The sequence below is a fragment of the Mesoplodon mirus genome (assembly GCF_964341445.2).
Source record: "Mesoplodon mirus genome assembly, chromosome: 9".
NCBI lineage: Eukaryota > Metazoa > Chordata > Mammalia > Artiodactyla > Ziphiidae > Mesoplodon > Mesoplodon mirus.
Genome location: NC_138985.1, coordinates 60,791,452 through 60,806,449, shown reverse-complemented (window position 1 = coordinate 60,806,449; position 14,998 = coordinate 60,791,452). Strand labels below are relative to the sequence as shown.

Sequence of the window (14,998 nt, the reverse complement as noted above, 5' to 3'; positions counted from 1 at the left end):
ATGAATGTCTTGTTTTTGTCATTAAAGATAAGGGATTTCAATGCATTTGCAAAAAGCCTAAATAACATTTAATAGAATACTTACAAACTTTAAAATAAATTATTTTTTAACCACCGTTTTAAAAGTGGGTCCCTGTGGTATATAGCAGGTACAAACCTTCTCTATAAAGCATCTTGAATGGCTATGATTTTGTTTTATTTTTATTTTTATTTTATTTATTTATTTTTTTTTTGCGGTATGTGGGCCTCTCACTGTTGTGGCCTCTCCCGTTGCGGAGCACAGGCTCCGGACGCGCAGGCTTAACGGCCATGGCTCATGGGCCCAGCCGCTCCGCGGCATGTGGGATCTTCCCAGACCGGGGCACGAACCCGTGTCCCCTGCATTGGCAGGTGGACTCTCAACCACTGCGCCACCAGAGAAGCCCTATGATTTTGTTTTAAAGAGGAAGTTGATTAATGTTTCTTTTCATTTTTTCTCACTAATGAACAGTGCTTATGTATTGGAACTCACAACATTAAAATTTTATTAATTATGATTTGGGAATAAATAAATGAGTACTATAAAGCTTAACGGAAAAAAATGCAAAGTTGGTTTAAGCCTGTGGACTTCGTATAAGAGCAGTTTGAAACTAACTGCTCAGTAATTTGATGTATCAGTTCTTACAGCAATGCAGGCTGATTAAAACAGAGATTATATCCAGAGGAAATGGCATTGACTGCTGTAGAAGAAAGGAGGGCTCAACTTCTATAAGTTTTCTTCAGTTGCCTCTAGCAGCAACTATTCCCCAGTGAATCACACAACTTTAATGAGCTACAGGTGAAACAGATTAAAAACTAAAACGATAGTGAGTTCTACCAAAATGTGCAACTATTCTTAAAGTGTGGTTTTAGTTAGTGCATGTGGTGTGTCCCAGACATGGGACAATGGTAATAAAGGTGACATTAGCCTGTAGTAGATTAAGCATCACAAGTAAGCATCTGCCACACTTGCTGCCTTGGAGACACGAAAGTTTACCATCATTGCCATTAATTTTGGGACCCCGTGTGGTACCACTGAAGAGTGGAAATAATTGCTCTTGTCCTTTAGATATTTGCAGATTTCTTGATTTGCTCTCTTACCAGTCAGAGTACTATTTAAAGGTTTTTTATAATGGGTCACTTACTCACTATAAGGAAGAGATTGGAGTGTAATCAAACTGAGATGAGGACCAGGGAGCTCCTTAAACAATCAAAATGAGTCGGGAAAAGGAGGGCTCTATATTTTTATGCTTTCAAGTTGTACATGTTATCAACTAGTTCTTAACATATCCCATCTTTTTTTTTTTTAAGTCACGTGTTTTCACTTAATGTTTTTGTTTTATAAGTCTTTTCATTAATTTCAAATAAAAGTATAGCTGAGCCTTGGTATTTAAACATAAAATAAGCCTATTCCTTAAGAAGAAAGAAATTTAGAATTAGTTTTATTATCTTCTGGAATCTTTCCATATTCTTATTCTTGTGAAGCAGTTTTGTTTTTAATGTTTTAAAAATTACACTAAGCCTGAATATACTGACTCTTCTCTTGCTGTCAAAATGGAAAACTAAATGAAAAGAAGTAAAGAATGTGGAGGCTGTGTGTAACATAACTTCAAAATGAGGATTTCTGTTGGTTATCCCCATGGAAAGACATCCTTATTTTTAGCCTAGATGCTGGGAAATAGGGCTGTGCTATTTTCAATGTCATATTTTGTCAGTGCTTTTGAAAAACATCAGAATTAGCTGACACATATTGTAGACACCATGCTTAACATAAGAGAGTGGGAAAAATGCATGTTTTAGGGAAGGGGCTCTATTTAGATTCCTGCTTAATGAGAAAAGTCCAGTCTGAAGACCAGTGCTAATACAAAAGCATAATTTCTCTGAGGAACTTGATATCTCTTGAGTAAGAGGTCTGATCATTTGAAGGGCCAAAAATTGGAACACCTCTCTTTATGGATGATACATTGATTAAAAAGAAACATACGCACATACTAAATTATGAAGCCTACTTAATAATTGACTTATACTTGTTTCTGCCCTGGAATTTGGGTAAACCTTAATGTCCAAGAGCTTTTCTGACTCTGTGGTCTTCAGAGAGCCTTTTTACCAGTGGCTTTCAGTGTCAGTATATTGCTGCTTTTCCCTCACCCAGAGTCAGTTTCAAAAAGAGTAAGGAATGGAGAGTGGAAAATATGAAAAGGTGAATGTCATGGTCCAGCTAGTTTCTTATCTTTTTCTTTGGCTGGACTTTCTTTCCTGGTACTCTTCTGAAGGGCTGTTCTCCACTCAGGCCTGTTTTGAAATTGTCATCATATCTATAATTTATCTTTGTAATTTCCTTTTATGTCTTTCTCTTTAAGACTCATGGCTGTGTACTGTTAGTCATGCAGTTCTCAGGTCTACATATGATTGAAATTAACTGAGATTCTACTGTGTGACAGTGCTTATGAGTAAAAAGTCTTCTCGATGTTTTGTGGTCTTTCTGTATCCTGCCTTTTTACGAAGAGAGATCTCTCTCCTGCCTTCTAAATTGATCCAGCCACAGAGTAATGAAATCAACATGGAGAAACCTAAACTGTAAATGTGGCTCCTTTACAGAGAATATTTATGTTTAGGGTGTTATGGTTTCAGATACGTTCTTCAGATTCCTTCCCCTTGAAACACTCCTGCACCTATGTAAATTCTCAAATAAATGCTACTTGATGGGTAATCAACAGTGAGGAAGGAGGAACTTGATTTTGAAAGAAATGTATCCAAGTGTGGGGACTGAACCTTAACAGCTCCTTTCTACTGTCACTCCTCTTCTTGGTCTGCAAATCTAGCCACACTTGATAGCTTCATTTAAAACCACACGCTCCACGGAAGACTGATGAAGTATTCTTAGGGATTCAGGTATAAACCTGTTAGACACAAGTGCTTCTGAAGGCCTTCCCCTGAAGAACAGGAGCAGTGATAGAGTGAATAAGAGGGAGGTGTAGGAAGATGAAGTGAGGCATAACGTAGTGAGGGCAAGAAGCAATGTTAGCCAAGAGCCAAGATAGATACTGGAGGGGGAAGAGTTACTGGGTTTGATCTGTAGTCACCAGACACCTAGTCTAAAGATACTCCTTTTAGTGTTAGAACAAGAAATAGTCAGAGATCAAGCCAGATGGACCTGAGATTATCTGTGTCTCATTAGTGATCTGTTGGTCATGTGCCATAGGGGCCTTCTGTTCAGAACTTGTATGTGTAGGATGACTTTAAAAAATGGAATGACAGAGAAGTACCTGCCAGCATTATTGTTAAGTTTAGTTCTGTATTTTGGGACCAGTGCAAATCATAAGGGTCACATAAGCCAATGAGTTGAACTAAGGAGAGAAGTTAAAAAGAAAGAAGAGATGTGATGAAATTTGTAATTTAGGCACATCTAATGCAGTTCCAGGCATAGTACTGTGTATTAAAAAAGAGAGAGGGAAAAGAAACAGTTTTTAATGCAGGTAGAACAGAAGTTTGCTAGGGTATAAAAATAAGACTTTGTACTACCTCTTGTCTCTTCCTCCATTTGAGATTCTCCAGATTCTTGCCCCTAATCACCCAGAGCAATCTGAGGTTAATGGTGTATTTGCTAGAAGTAGTCTCAGAGGTTGTGTACAGAGAGCTGTGGAGTTTGAATGAGAATGTCTGGGCATGTAGACAGGAAGAACACACATATAAGGATGAAGTGTTACTTCTAAGAGTTCCAGTTTTCTGATGGTATTTATCATTCCATTTTTAATTGCAGTCCTCCCAAATATCCCTTCCTACTCTAAACACACTACAGAACATCATCATTATCATGATCATGATCATCATCATCGTCATCATCATCACCTGTAGCATCTACCACATGCTGGGCAGTGTAGTAAAACCGTAATGGATATTTACTTATTAATTTTCACAATATCCATATGAGATAGGTATACTAGGATTATCTTCATTACATAGTTGAAGATACTGATACACAGAGGCTATGTAACCTAAGGCTACACAGCTAGTGATAGCCATGCGTGTATGCATACACACATTTTCATGCTCTACAGCTAAGGAAATATGAATCCTAAAATTTTAAAGGTTTGGAAAAATCTTTATTAAATTTCCCAAGATCTCATTTCTGGAGAGGCCTCCTTCCTTTAATTCATGTTACACTGTCATTGGGCACGCGTATATACATGGAAGGATGTAATGTGTACCATGAGGATCAGGAGCTTTTTTCCCCATTACTGATATGTTTCCTTCCTCATAGTTTAGTGGGTTTTTTTATTTGTTTGCTTGTTTACTTTTAAACAAAAAGCTTGAATACTTTAATCTTGGAAAAAAATTACAATAACGCACAAGTATGTAAAAATCCGCAAAATGTAAGCTCTATGCGAGCAGAGACTTTTCTTATTTATTTATGCACAATTGGCATTTAATACATATATGTCAAGTATAAAATACAGTGAAAGTTTTGTCCCCAACACCATTCCACTTCTTTAAGCATGTGTAGCGTAAGTTTATTGGGCACAAAATTAAACATGCTTTTTAACTGTGTTACTCATATCCTTTATAGAATTCTTATTTTTTTGTCAATTCCATTTGTTGGTTTTTGAAAGAGGTAAGCTAAACCCTTCAAGATTTTGTGAAATTTTCAGTTTCTTCTTTTATTTTGATCAATATTTGCTTTATAGTGATATGCCATGTTAATAGGTGCATAAATGTTTAGTACTTTTTCCTTGAATTCTAATATGTCTAATATTTACATTGATATGCTGATTTTTTGCTTTTTTATTGATATTTACCAGTATAAACATCTTAAAATGTAAATAACGTAAATGTGTAATATATAATATGATGTATTATTTCTTTATTTTCAGGTTTTCTGTTATTTGTTGTGTATATTTAGCTTGTGTGAGTTTGATTTTGTTTTGTAAACTGAAAATTTATATTTTTAATAGGAATTTTAACATGTGGCTATATGATTATTGTTATGATTGGGCGTACTTTCTATTTACCACTTTATTTGTTGTGTGTGAAACAATGAGCAAATTACAGTTCTTCCCCTCATGGGTCTTATTGTATAATGGGCAGTATCTTAAATACTACCTTATTTTTGTGTATCATGCTATAGATTAAAAACTGCTTTCTCATGTACTATTTTATTTATTTATTTAATATCTATGGAGTATAATTGCTTTACAATGTTTTGTTAGTTTCTGCTGTACAACAAACAAAGTGAATCAGCTATATGTATACGTATATCCCCATACCCTCCCTCTTGAGCCTCCCTCCTACCCTCCCTATCCCACCCCTCTAGGTCATCACAAAGCATCATCATTTTTAATGAGCTATACTGTATGTAAAACTGTTTCCACCTGTATTTATTTAGTTCTTCTTCTCTGTCATTGACTGGACCAGAGAGACAATAATTTCCAAATCAAATATAGTTTCTGTCCTCATGGAACTTGACTTTCATTTGGAAGCTAAACACCTTGGGTGTGGTGCAAGATAAGGGCAATATATTCTCAAAATATATCTAAGAGCATTTCTTCTGTCCCGTCTTCTTTCCCTTTGTTCTTCCATTGGCTGACCTTTTTCATTCTCTATTCAGGTCTTACTTAGAAGTAATGCTTTCTGGAGGCCTTTCTGAAATCTTTAGACCACAATAAGTTCCCCCCTGCTATGTCCTCAAACATTACCCAGTACTGTTCTTAATATACAACATACTCTACTGTAATTACTGACATGCCTGGTTTTTTTCCACCAGCATCTGTTTCATTGAATTCTATGCCCTTAGTGATTAGTGTAGTGCCTGGAAGATAATAAGTGCTCAAGAAATACCTGATGAATAATGAGTGAATGCTAAATTCTGCTCTGTATCCTTGGGAGTTACCACCTGGCATGCAATAAAAACTCAGTAAAGGAACCTGAACTGTTGTCATCATGGCTATAGCCATGGTACAGGTTCTTGAAGGTATCAAAAACTTATGATTCCTGAATAATTGAAGCCTGATAATGGGGCACGAATAATCATGATCACTGGCTTTTACAGAATGATTAAATGTTTCAATGTCACAAATCTTACAGTATCCTCCAATAAGATTAGAAAAATTTATATAGCAACTCTACATGTTTTTTTCCAAGTTTTATGTAACTCATAATATAAACAGAAAAAGCATTAAAAAGAAGATATATAATTGTGTGCAAATTGAGCTTGGGATATTTGAAGGAATAACAGCATAAGTTGCTATCGAGGGATATTCCTTTTAAGTTATATCTGGATGTATTTGTCTTAATTTATAATTTTGAAAGTATTTGTATTGATTTATAAAGTAAATCTTTATAAAGTTGTATAAATATTTTCTCAAATATATTCAAGAGTTCTGAGAATATGAAAATTATTTTTTAATGAATATAGTTATGAAAAACTCAAATAAATCCAATGATTAATTTTACTGGAATGATCTGTTTGTAGTGTTTTCATCTCATATAACATAAATAATCATAACCTGCATTTCCACTTGGAAAATACAAGATAATTGAAATTGTAATTGGATTGGTTAATTGTGTGTGTGTATGTGCTTTAGTTTTTTAAAGTTAAGGCATGTATTTTTAGGTAGGGGTTTTTTTTTCCAGTTAAGAGATGTATGTTCAATGAGGAGAAAATTAGGCATTTAACAAAGTAAAAAATTGTGGATATGAATTCCTTCTAATACACAGATATGTTTAATGTAAGACAGAGCCTAGAGGTAAAGATAATGATTCGATTGTGGTTAAAACAGGGGGCGGAGGAGCATGCAACTGCATACACTAAAAAATCCACCCACTTGTCTTATATTTGCTTTGTTCAGAAAGTAATGATGACTTTGAAGTAAAAAAATATTGATTCACTGTGTTATAGCCAGAGGGATGTTAATACATTTTCCCCTTTTTCTTCTAGCATACTGATTTATGTCAGTACATGGACAAGCACCCTGGGGGGCTGCATCCAGATAATGTGAAGGTAGGAAAAGATCTTTTTAAGTAAAGGGTTAGCATTCTTCATGTGCATGTTTTGAGCAAAAATCTAATCTCTCTACTATAACTTTAAAAAATTGTGTAAAGAGAAGTAATATTGAAGTGAACCGTAGTCATTGCTATGCTTTGACATTGGAAGCCATGCTTTGACATTAAATATTTTCACTGGGGTATTATTATTTAGACCTTATCCTGTTTTTTCTTCATGGAGAAACATTTGCCAGTAATGAGTAAAATCCACTGGAATCCTGTCATAACACTGTTTTCAGTAGAAGGGAATCTCCAGTAGCTCTAGCTTGGAGCTCCATACTGCAGTACCATTGGTTTCAAGATAAAGTATTATTATGATCCAAAACAGTGTTATGGTGACTTCATGGTGCATATTTTTCACTTGCTTGTACAAACAGATAAAAATGTTTATTCCTACTGCTTTTTTTCATTTCTTTTACCAGAAATTGGATTACTGTGTATAAAAAGAACTAAGTTTTTCTAAGATTTGACCTAGCAACCATCTTGGGAAATTGTCCAAAAATTTCAAGCTTGAAACAGGAGATTCTTTCTTGGCATATGTTAGGGAGTTGGAAGATACCAAAGTTTATCTGAAGGCTAAACTTATAAATGTATTTGAAGTAAAATTATTTGTCTCCATTTCGTCCCATTCATTATCTGCACCTTTCTTGCAATGTGGCATATTTTTTCTTCTGTACTTTTCCCTTTGCTAGGAGAGAGATATTTGCACATATGGTGTTACATGTGTTTATTTCTTTTTGCTTTATAAAAATAATATATATTTTTTATATGTTTTTTTCCTCTTAGACTATGTCATAGATATCCTTTAAAATCAATACATGACTATGTAGTTCAGTCTTTCTAATAACTGCATATTATTCCACAGTATGAATAAACCATAATTTGCAACTGTTCTTTATTCATTGATCTTGAGGTTGTTCCCAAAATATTCCTATTAAAAATGATTCTAGAGTAGATATTAGTATAAAACCTTTATACTCATTTCTTTTGAATATCTAGTTAATGGGTTTTCTTTATTAATTAGAGACGTGATGTCAGTTTTAATGAATTTAACTGGAACCTCTGCCCACAAGGTTGTAAATTACAGAAGGACTGTTTTTCTCTACACTCCCTAGGATTGACTAACCAGTCATTTAGATTTTTGCCATTCTGATGAGTAAAAATGAAATATTTTTTATGTTGGCATTTTCTTGACTGCTAGTGACATTGAGCATCTTTTCCTGTCTCCTCACCATTTGTAATTCTGCTATTACAAGTTACCTGTTCTTATATATTGTTCATTTTTCTATTGGATTGGTTTTTATCCTTAATGAATTATAGGTACTTTTTAATATGAAATTAATAATGAGGGTTTTTATGGTGGTCTTCTATGTTGTACAATTTTAAAATGTAGGAACTTGTAGGAAATCTGACAAAACATTGTTTTTAAAATAAGTAATAGAGTCAGTATGGTACTTACAGTATTTGTTGATTTTTTCATATATCTCTTTTTTGTTGTGATTTTTTTTCATTTAGATTTCTTTTAAATTGTTTGACTATTCATTTTTCTTAAAAATCTGTATCCATTGACATAGGTAGTTTTTTAGTGGTTAGATTGGGCAAGAAATTTTAACAGATGAAGAGATTTTTTTAATCTTGTTCATGTTCAAATTTAACTTTAAACATTAATATTATAATTAATACATAATTCTTTTTTTAACATTAAAACATCTCAAATTGTCTCATTTATACATTTAATGTTCTCTTCTTAGGGTTGATTGGGTTCACAATCAACAGTACAGTACATCCTTACTCTTGTTTCTCACTTTATTTTTTTTTTATTTTTTTTTTTTTCTCGTACGCGGGCCTCTCACTGTTGTGGCCTCTCCCGTTGCGGAGCACAGGCTCCGGATGCGCAGGCTCAGCGGCCATGGCTCACGGGCCCAGCCGCTCCGCGGCATATGGGATCCTCCCAGACCGGGGCACGAACCCGTATCCCCTGCATCGGCAGGCGGACTCTCAACCACTGCGCCACCAGGGAGGCCCCTCACTTTATTTTTATTTATCTATTTTTTAAAATAATTTTTATTGGAGTATAGTTGCTTTACAATGTTGTGTTAGGTTCTGTTGTACAGCAAAATAAATCAGCTATACATATATTTATATCCCCTTTTTTTTTGGATTTCCTTCCCATTTAGGTCACCACAGTGCATTAAGTAGAGTTCCCTGTGCTATACAGTATGTTCTCATTAGTTGTCCATTTTATACATAGTATCAATAGTGTATATGTGTCAACCCGAATCTCCAAATTCCTTCCCCCCTCCCTGCCCCCTTTTCCCACGTTAGCCTGGGGAATCTGTAGAGAGTCCAGCTAGTGGAAGCCCAGGGCCTACCAGCCTCAGTGGAAATGAGAGGCTACTCTGAGCTAAATTTGATTTCCAGACTTTAAATTGAGTGACAGGATTAAGATTAAAGAGCTGGCCTGAGCCTTTTCAAAGAACCATGGCATCACTGGATTTCCATTATCCTTGTTTGGTCTTTTCACCAACACTGTGTGTCATTAGTTATGGGCAAGTTTGTTGGTGAAATAAAGAAAGAGAGCTCATTCCACAAAGCATTGCCAGTATCACTGGTGATTTTTGTAGCCTTTGTAAATTCTGCTTCATCCATTACATTTTATTTTTCCTTAATCTCTTAATGGTCATGGAAAGATTGAGCTTCTAGGTTACTGGTTTTCAGTTACTAGGCTGAACTCCTTGAAATTGTGTTTCAACAGCTGTTACCCAAGTTTTGCAAGCTTTTCTTTCACCCTATGATCATTCCTCATACTTAAAATACTTAGTGTTTGCTACCTACTTCAAGTTCAGGTTGTACTGGGGCATTAAACAAGGTTTATTACTGCAGGAGCTCGTACCTCCTAAGGTGTGGTGGAAACTCACTGGTGAATGAGATTGCAGTTAGCATAAATAATGTCCCAGAAATTAGATATGATGCCAACACTGAGTCTAGATATCAGTCATATGGAGCAGGAACTACTCTCACTCAGAAATTGTTTAACATGGTTACAGATTGATACTCTACTACATTTTTGCCTCCAAAAGTGCATGATGTGATTTACCTCTTTTTATACCTTTCTGAATAACTGAAAGGCAGCGATAGGTGTTGGTATATAAGTTTCCATTTCCCCATAGCTATTGACATCTTGGCTTTTTGAGGTTTTGCCAAAATGTACTGGATTGTCTCAGTGCATGGAATATTTAAGGGTGCAAGAAACTTTGGTCATCATCAAAGAGGTCTTCAAACTAGGTTCCACAGCAGAGTCATCTGTAAAACCTTAATATATATATATATATATATATGAGAGACAGGGCCTGGACTGTGGTGCTTCAGAAAACAGGTATCAGACCCACACCTCAAGGTAGAAGGTTGTAAGCGTCTTTGTGGAGAATCTGATCCGTCCAAGAGAACAGACCTAAAGAATCTAGGTGATTCTACAATGAAGACCCCAATTGACAAATAAGTAACTCAGAGGAAGCAAAGTTGCTTGCATTGATTAGACAGAGAAAGAAGGAAAGAAAACTTCAAAAAATTATCAATAATATTCTCCAAGAGGTAAAAGAAAATAGTACATCTATAAAACACAATGCTATGTTTTTTTTTGTTTTTTTGTTTTTTTTTTTTTTGCGGTATGCGGGCCTCTCACTGTTGTGGCCTCCCCCGTTGCGGAGCACAGGCTCCGGATGCGCAGGCCCAGCGGCCATGGCTCACGGGCCCAGCCGCTCTGCGGCATATGGGATCCTCCCAGACCGGGGCACGAACCCGTATCCCCTGCATCGGCAGGCGGACTCTCAACCACTGCGCCACCAGGGAGGCCCTATGTTATTTTTTAAAAGGAGAAATTAGTGGACATGAAGTAGCTTTGGAAATTCAAAATATGATGACAGAAATTAAAAACAACAGTAAAAATGGATGGAAGAAAAAGTTGGAGAACTTTGCCAGAAAATAGAGCATAAAATACAAATCTGAAACACGAGAAAGAAGGTATCAGGAAATTTGGAGTCCAGTCCAGGGGATCAACCATCTGAATGACTGGAGAAAATAGAGAGGAGGGAGTCATTAAAGCAATAAACATTAAACTATACTTTTTCTAGATGTGAAGGATGTCAACTTCAAGATTGAGGGTCCATTAAATGCCCAGAACATTTAATGAAAATAGATGAACAATAACATTTATTATTGCAAAATTTCAGAACACTGATTTCAAAGAAAGATCCTACCAAAAGGAAACAGGTTTACTACTAAAGATCAAGAATTACAGTGGTGTTAAACTTCAACAGCAGCACTGGAATGGAGATGGAAGTGGGACAACTTGAAAATTCCAATGTAAAATTGTTTCCAATCTACAATTCTATAGAAACTATCAATGAAGTGTAAGAGTAGGATGATTATTTTCAGGTGTTCAAGGAGTCGAAAAGTTTGCATACCTTGCATCCTTTCTCAGGAAGCTACTTGAAGATGTACTGCACTATAACTAAGGGAATAAACCAAAGCAGAAAAGAAAAGGAAACCAGGTAATAGAGGCTACCACAAAAGAGAGATGGATATCCTCAAGACAATGATGAAAAGAATCCCAGGATAACAACTGTGCATCGAGCTGAAAGGGTAACCAGTCAGTCTGATTGGCACAGGTCAGAAGTCTCCAGGAGAGATTTCTAAGAAGATGAAAGGATTAGATAGAATACCAAATGTGTTTGAGCAGATTTACAAGATGGAAGAAGAATTTGGTGTTGAATTAGCGATAACCACAAAGAAAATTCAACAAAGGCAAGCAAACCAACCAACAAAAGAACTAGATAGTTACTAACACCAGGAAAAACAATTATTGTGCAGGGGAAGAAAGTAGTCATATAAAACTTAATGCTGGGCTTCCCTGGTGGCGCAGTGGTTGAGAGTCCGCCTGCTGATGCAGGGGACACGGGTTCGTGCCCTGGTCCGGGAAGATACCACATGCTGCAGAGCGGCTAGGCCCATGAGCCATGGCCGCTGAGCCTGTGTGTCCGGAGCCTGTGCTCCACAACGGGAGAGGCCACAACAGTGAGAGGCCTGCGTACCGCAAAAACAAACAAACAAACAAACAAACAAAAAAAAAAAACTTAATGGCTTAGCTGTAAATAACATTTACATGATTATAATACAGTACAATATTACGATCAATATGTAATATTATAAAATGTAATATGTAATCAATATTACATGTTGATGTAGTTAGAAAAACACTTCTTTAAGTGATTCTGCTATAGCCAGGCTCATGCCAGGATTAGCATCCTAAAGCAGTCATCCATTTGAGCTGCCACATTTTATATAAAGATGAGAATCATTGAGATTAAGAGCTTGTCAAAGAGCATTTTGATTCTTTGTCCAATGTTCTTTTCCTTACATTGCATGATTCATATATTAAATTACAGTAATTAGCTTGTTTATCTGACTTTATATGTACTCATTCACATAGGTTTTTCATCATTTTCATGTTGAAGATAATAGTTATACCTTCTCTGAGGGTATGGGAAGTTAAAAAATAGAATGCATCTTGTTAATGCCTCTGTTTTGGCATCTGAATTGTAGTGCATGAAAGCAAACAGCCCTCATTACCGTGTTGGTTTCCATGGGAGGCCACTCAGCTAATCATGCACTGGCTTTTCTTCACAGTTTTGTCTGCTTAGAGACAGTGCACTCCTCCAGGGTTACATTTAGGATCTGCACTGCAGGTGAAATTATTCTCAAAGAAGTCTGACTATGACATAGTGACAGATGTCCCATGGGTATTTCTGTGTGATGGATTAACATATTTTTTTCATGTGGTGATACTTATTGTCACTTAAATCGATGAATGCAAAATGAAGAACATAAGAATAATATTTACTAAATTAACAACTGTTCATAATGCTGTGCTAGATGCTGATTAAAAAAAAAAAACAGTTGAGCTAAAGTAAGACCTTGTAATGGTTCTCTATAAATGTGTGTGAAAGGTGTGAAAGCCAGGTGAGATAAGCAATTATCTCTAAAAGAGCATGTTCTTGTAATAACTCTGAAGCTCTGCATTTGGTTAAATAGTTCACAGATCATTAAAGGATAGGAATGTAATAAATACTGAATATTTATTATGGTGAACAGAAGGAAAACATAGCGATCAAGTCCTTTTGCTTCTAAATTTGACAGTTTTGACTTTTGGTTTCATCACTATGCAGCATGACAGTATATGGAAATATTTTAAACATTTATCTTGGATTATAAAAATGTACATATCTTTGTTTAGATTTCATATATACTTGTTTATTGTGAAAAGGTGGGATGCCACGCATCTGAGAATTGAGGCGATTGTTCTTTACTGTGAATCAGGTAGACTTGCAAGTATTACAAAGGTGATGTATCACTGAAGAATGAGGGGGAAGAAAAGAACAATTGAAAGAGTACATAACTCATGATTTCATAGTAAAGCATAAGCTAGTCTATGGTAATTTTGTATTAAATCCCAGCAAAACATCTGTTAAAGTTTTATCTTTCTTGCTGTATATTCCTTGTAAGCACTGGAGTAAACTCATAAGAAAAATTGTCAATGTTAACTAAATTGCTATAATCACTTTGCTACTTTAATTGCCTACAAAATGTGTCTGTTCTCAGTATGGCCTTCTGAAATAAATATTCACTATTAACTAATGGTCTGTATTATATCAATTTTAGACAAATGGGTAATTTTAGCAGTTAATTACTTAGAGGACAATTTAAAACCTGAATCGAAAGCCTGAGGACATTGGCCTTGTAAATATTTATGATGATTAAAGGTATAACAAGCAATTGCTAGAACATGATAATTGGTATGTAGGAAACTGGTTAGAATTTTGGGCAGAAGGTAGTTCATTTTACCCCCCTTTACAAACCATTCACTATGAATTTTATTGGGTTTTGACTGTCATAGCTGAGTTGAAGGCAGACTTGTATTGAAGTTCTTCATTTTATAATTCTCAGTGACTTACAGATTGGTCAGTTTTTTAAAAAATGACCATAACAGTCTAAATTTCCTCTTTCATTCAGCTTTTCATGTGTTCTTTAAAAAGTGATAAGCGTGAGAGACTGAAAATTAAGGTTCATTAAAGAAAAGAAAGATTAACTGATGCTGTCTCCAGCTCATATCCAGAAATATAGGTGCTTGAATCTTATTACCATGATGACATTGGGTCTTCCTGTGTTTTTATGTAATTACCTTCATTGCCATGTCATCTTAATGACTTTTCTAGAAGATTTTTTTCTAAAAACATTTGCCTTTTTTTTTTAAACAACTGTAATCCAAAATAACCAAAGTAATTCTTAATTATCTGCCTTGTTCTCTGAAGTATCTGAAATTCTTTGGACATAAAGCTGAGTTTTATTTTTTTCTCAATATCTATATTAATTAAAAAGATATGAGGATTATTATGGTTGAAAAATTGCTATTTTTCCAGGAACAAGCAGGTGTATAGCAGTCAGAATAATGTTATGCCAAATTAAGACTGTTTCATACAGATGGCACTGAGAATTGATTCCTGAATGAGACTTTCTAATGTTGAGATAGAAAATCAGATAACACCTGATTTTCTCCATATTTTGCATTAGAACTCTCATTTAGCTGGTAATGATTTCCTACTATGCATTACAGTGAATATTTTAGAGCCTTTCATTATTCTGTATTTTGGGAAATACGATTATTTCATGGAGCCATTCAAGAGTGTTTTAAAAATTTGATACCTAGTCTCAGCACCTGTCCAGTTTTCTTTTGAGCCTTTTCATCCTATTTTTGTTATAACAAAATGATTTTCCATATCTAGACAGTGAAGGATTAACAATAAAAGAAAGTGAAATTCATGTGTCAAATCATATTGTGTTGGATGTTCAGAGGGGGTCTGAGTAGTGAATTTCTGGTTAAGATG

General features: G+C 35.3%; 1 protein-coding gene across 4 annotated transcripts in view; it reads left to right on the top strand.

Moving 5' to 3' along the window:
- CDK14 (cyclin dependent kinase 14) overlaps nucleotides 1–14,998 on the top strand; it is a 597,668-nt gene that overhangs the window by 285,649 nt on the left and 297,021 nt on the right. For all 4 annotated transcript variants that reach the window (XM_082631823.1, XM_082631821.1, XM_082631824.1 and 1 more), the window contains one exon: nucleotides 6,952–7,014. In XM_082631823.1, the coding sequence (XP_082487949.1) occupies nucleotides 6,952–7,014 (63 nt within the window). The remainder of the gene's footprint in view (nucleotides 1–6,951; nucleotides 7,015–14,998) is intronic.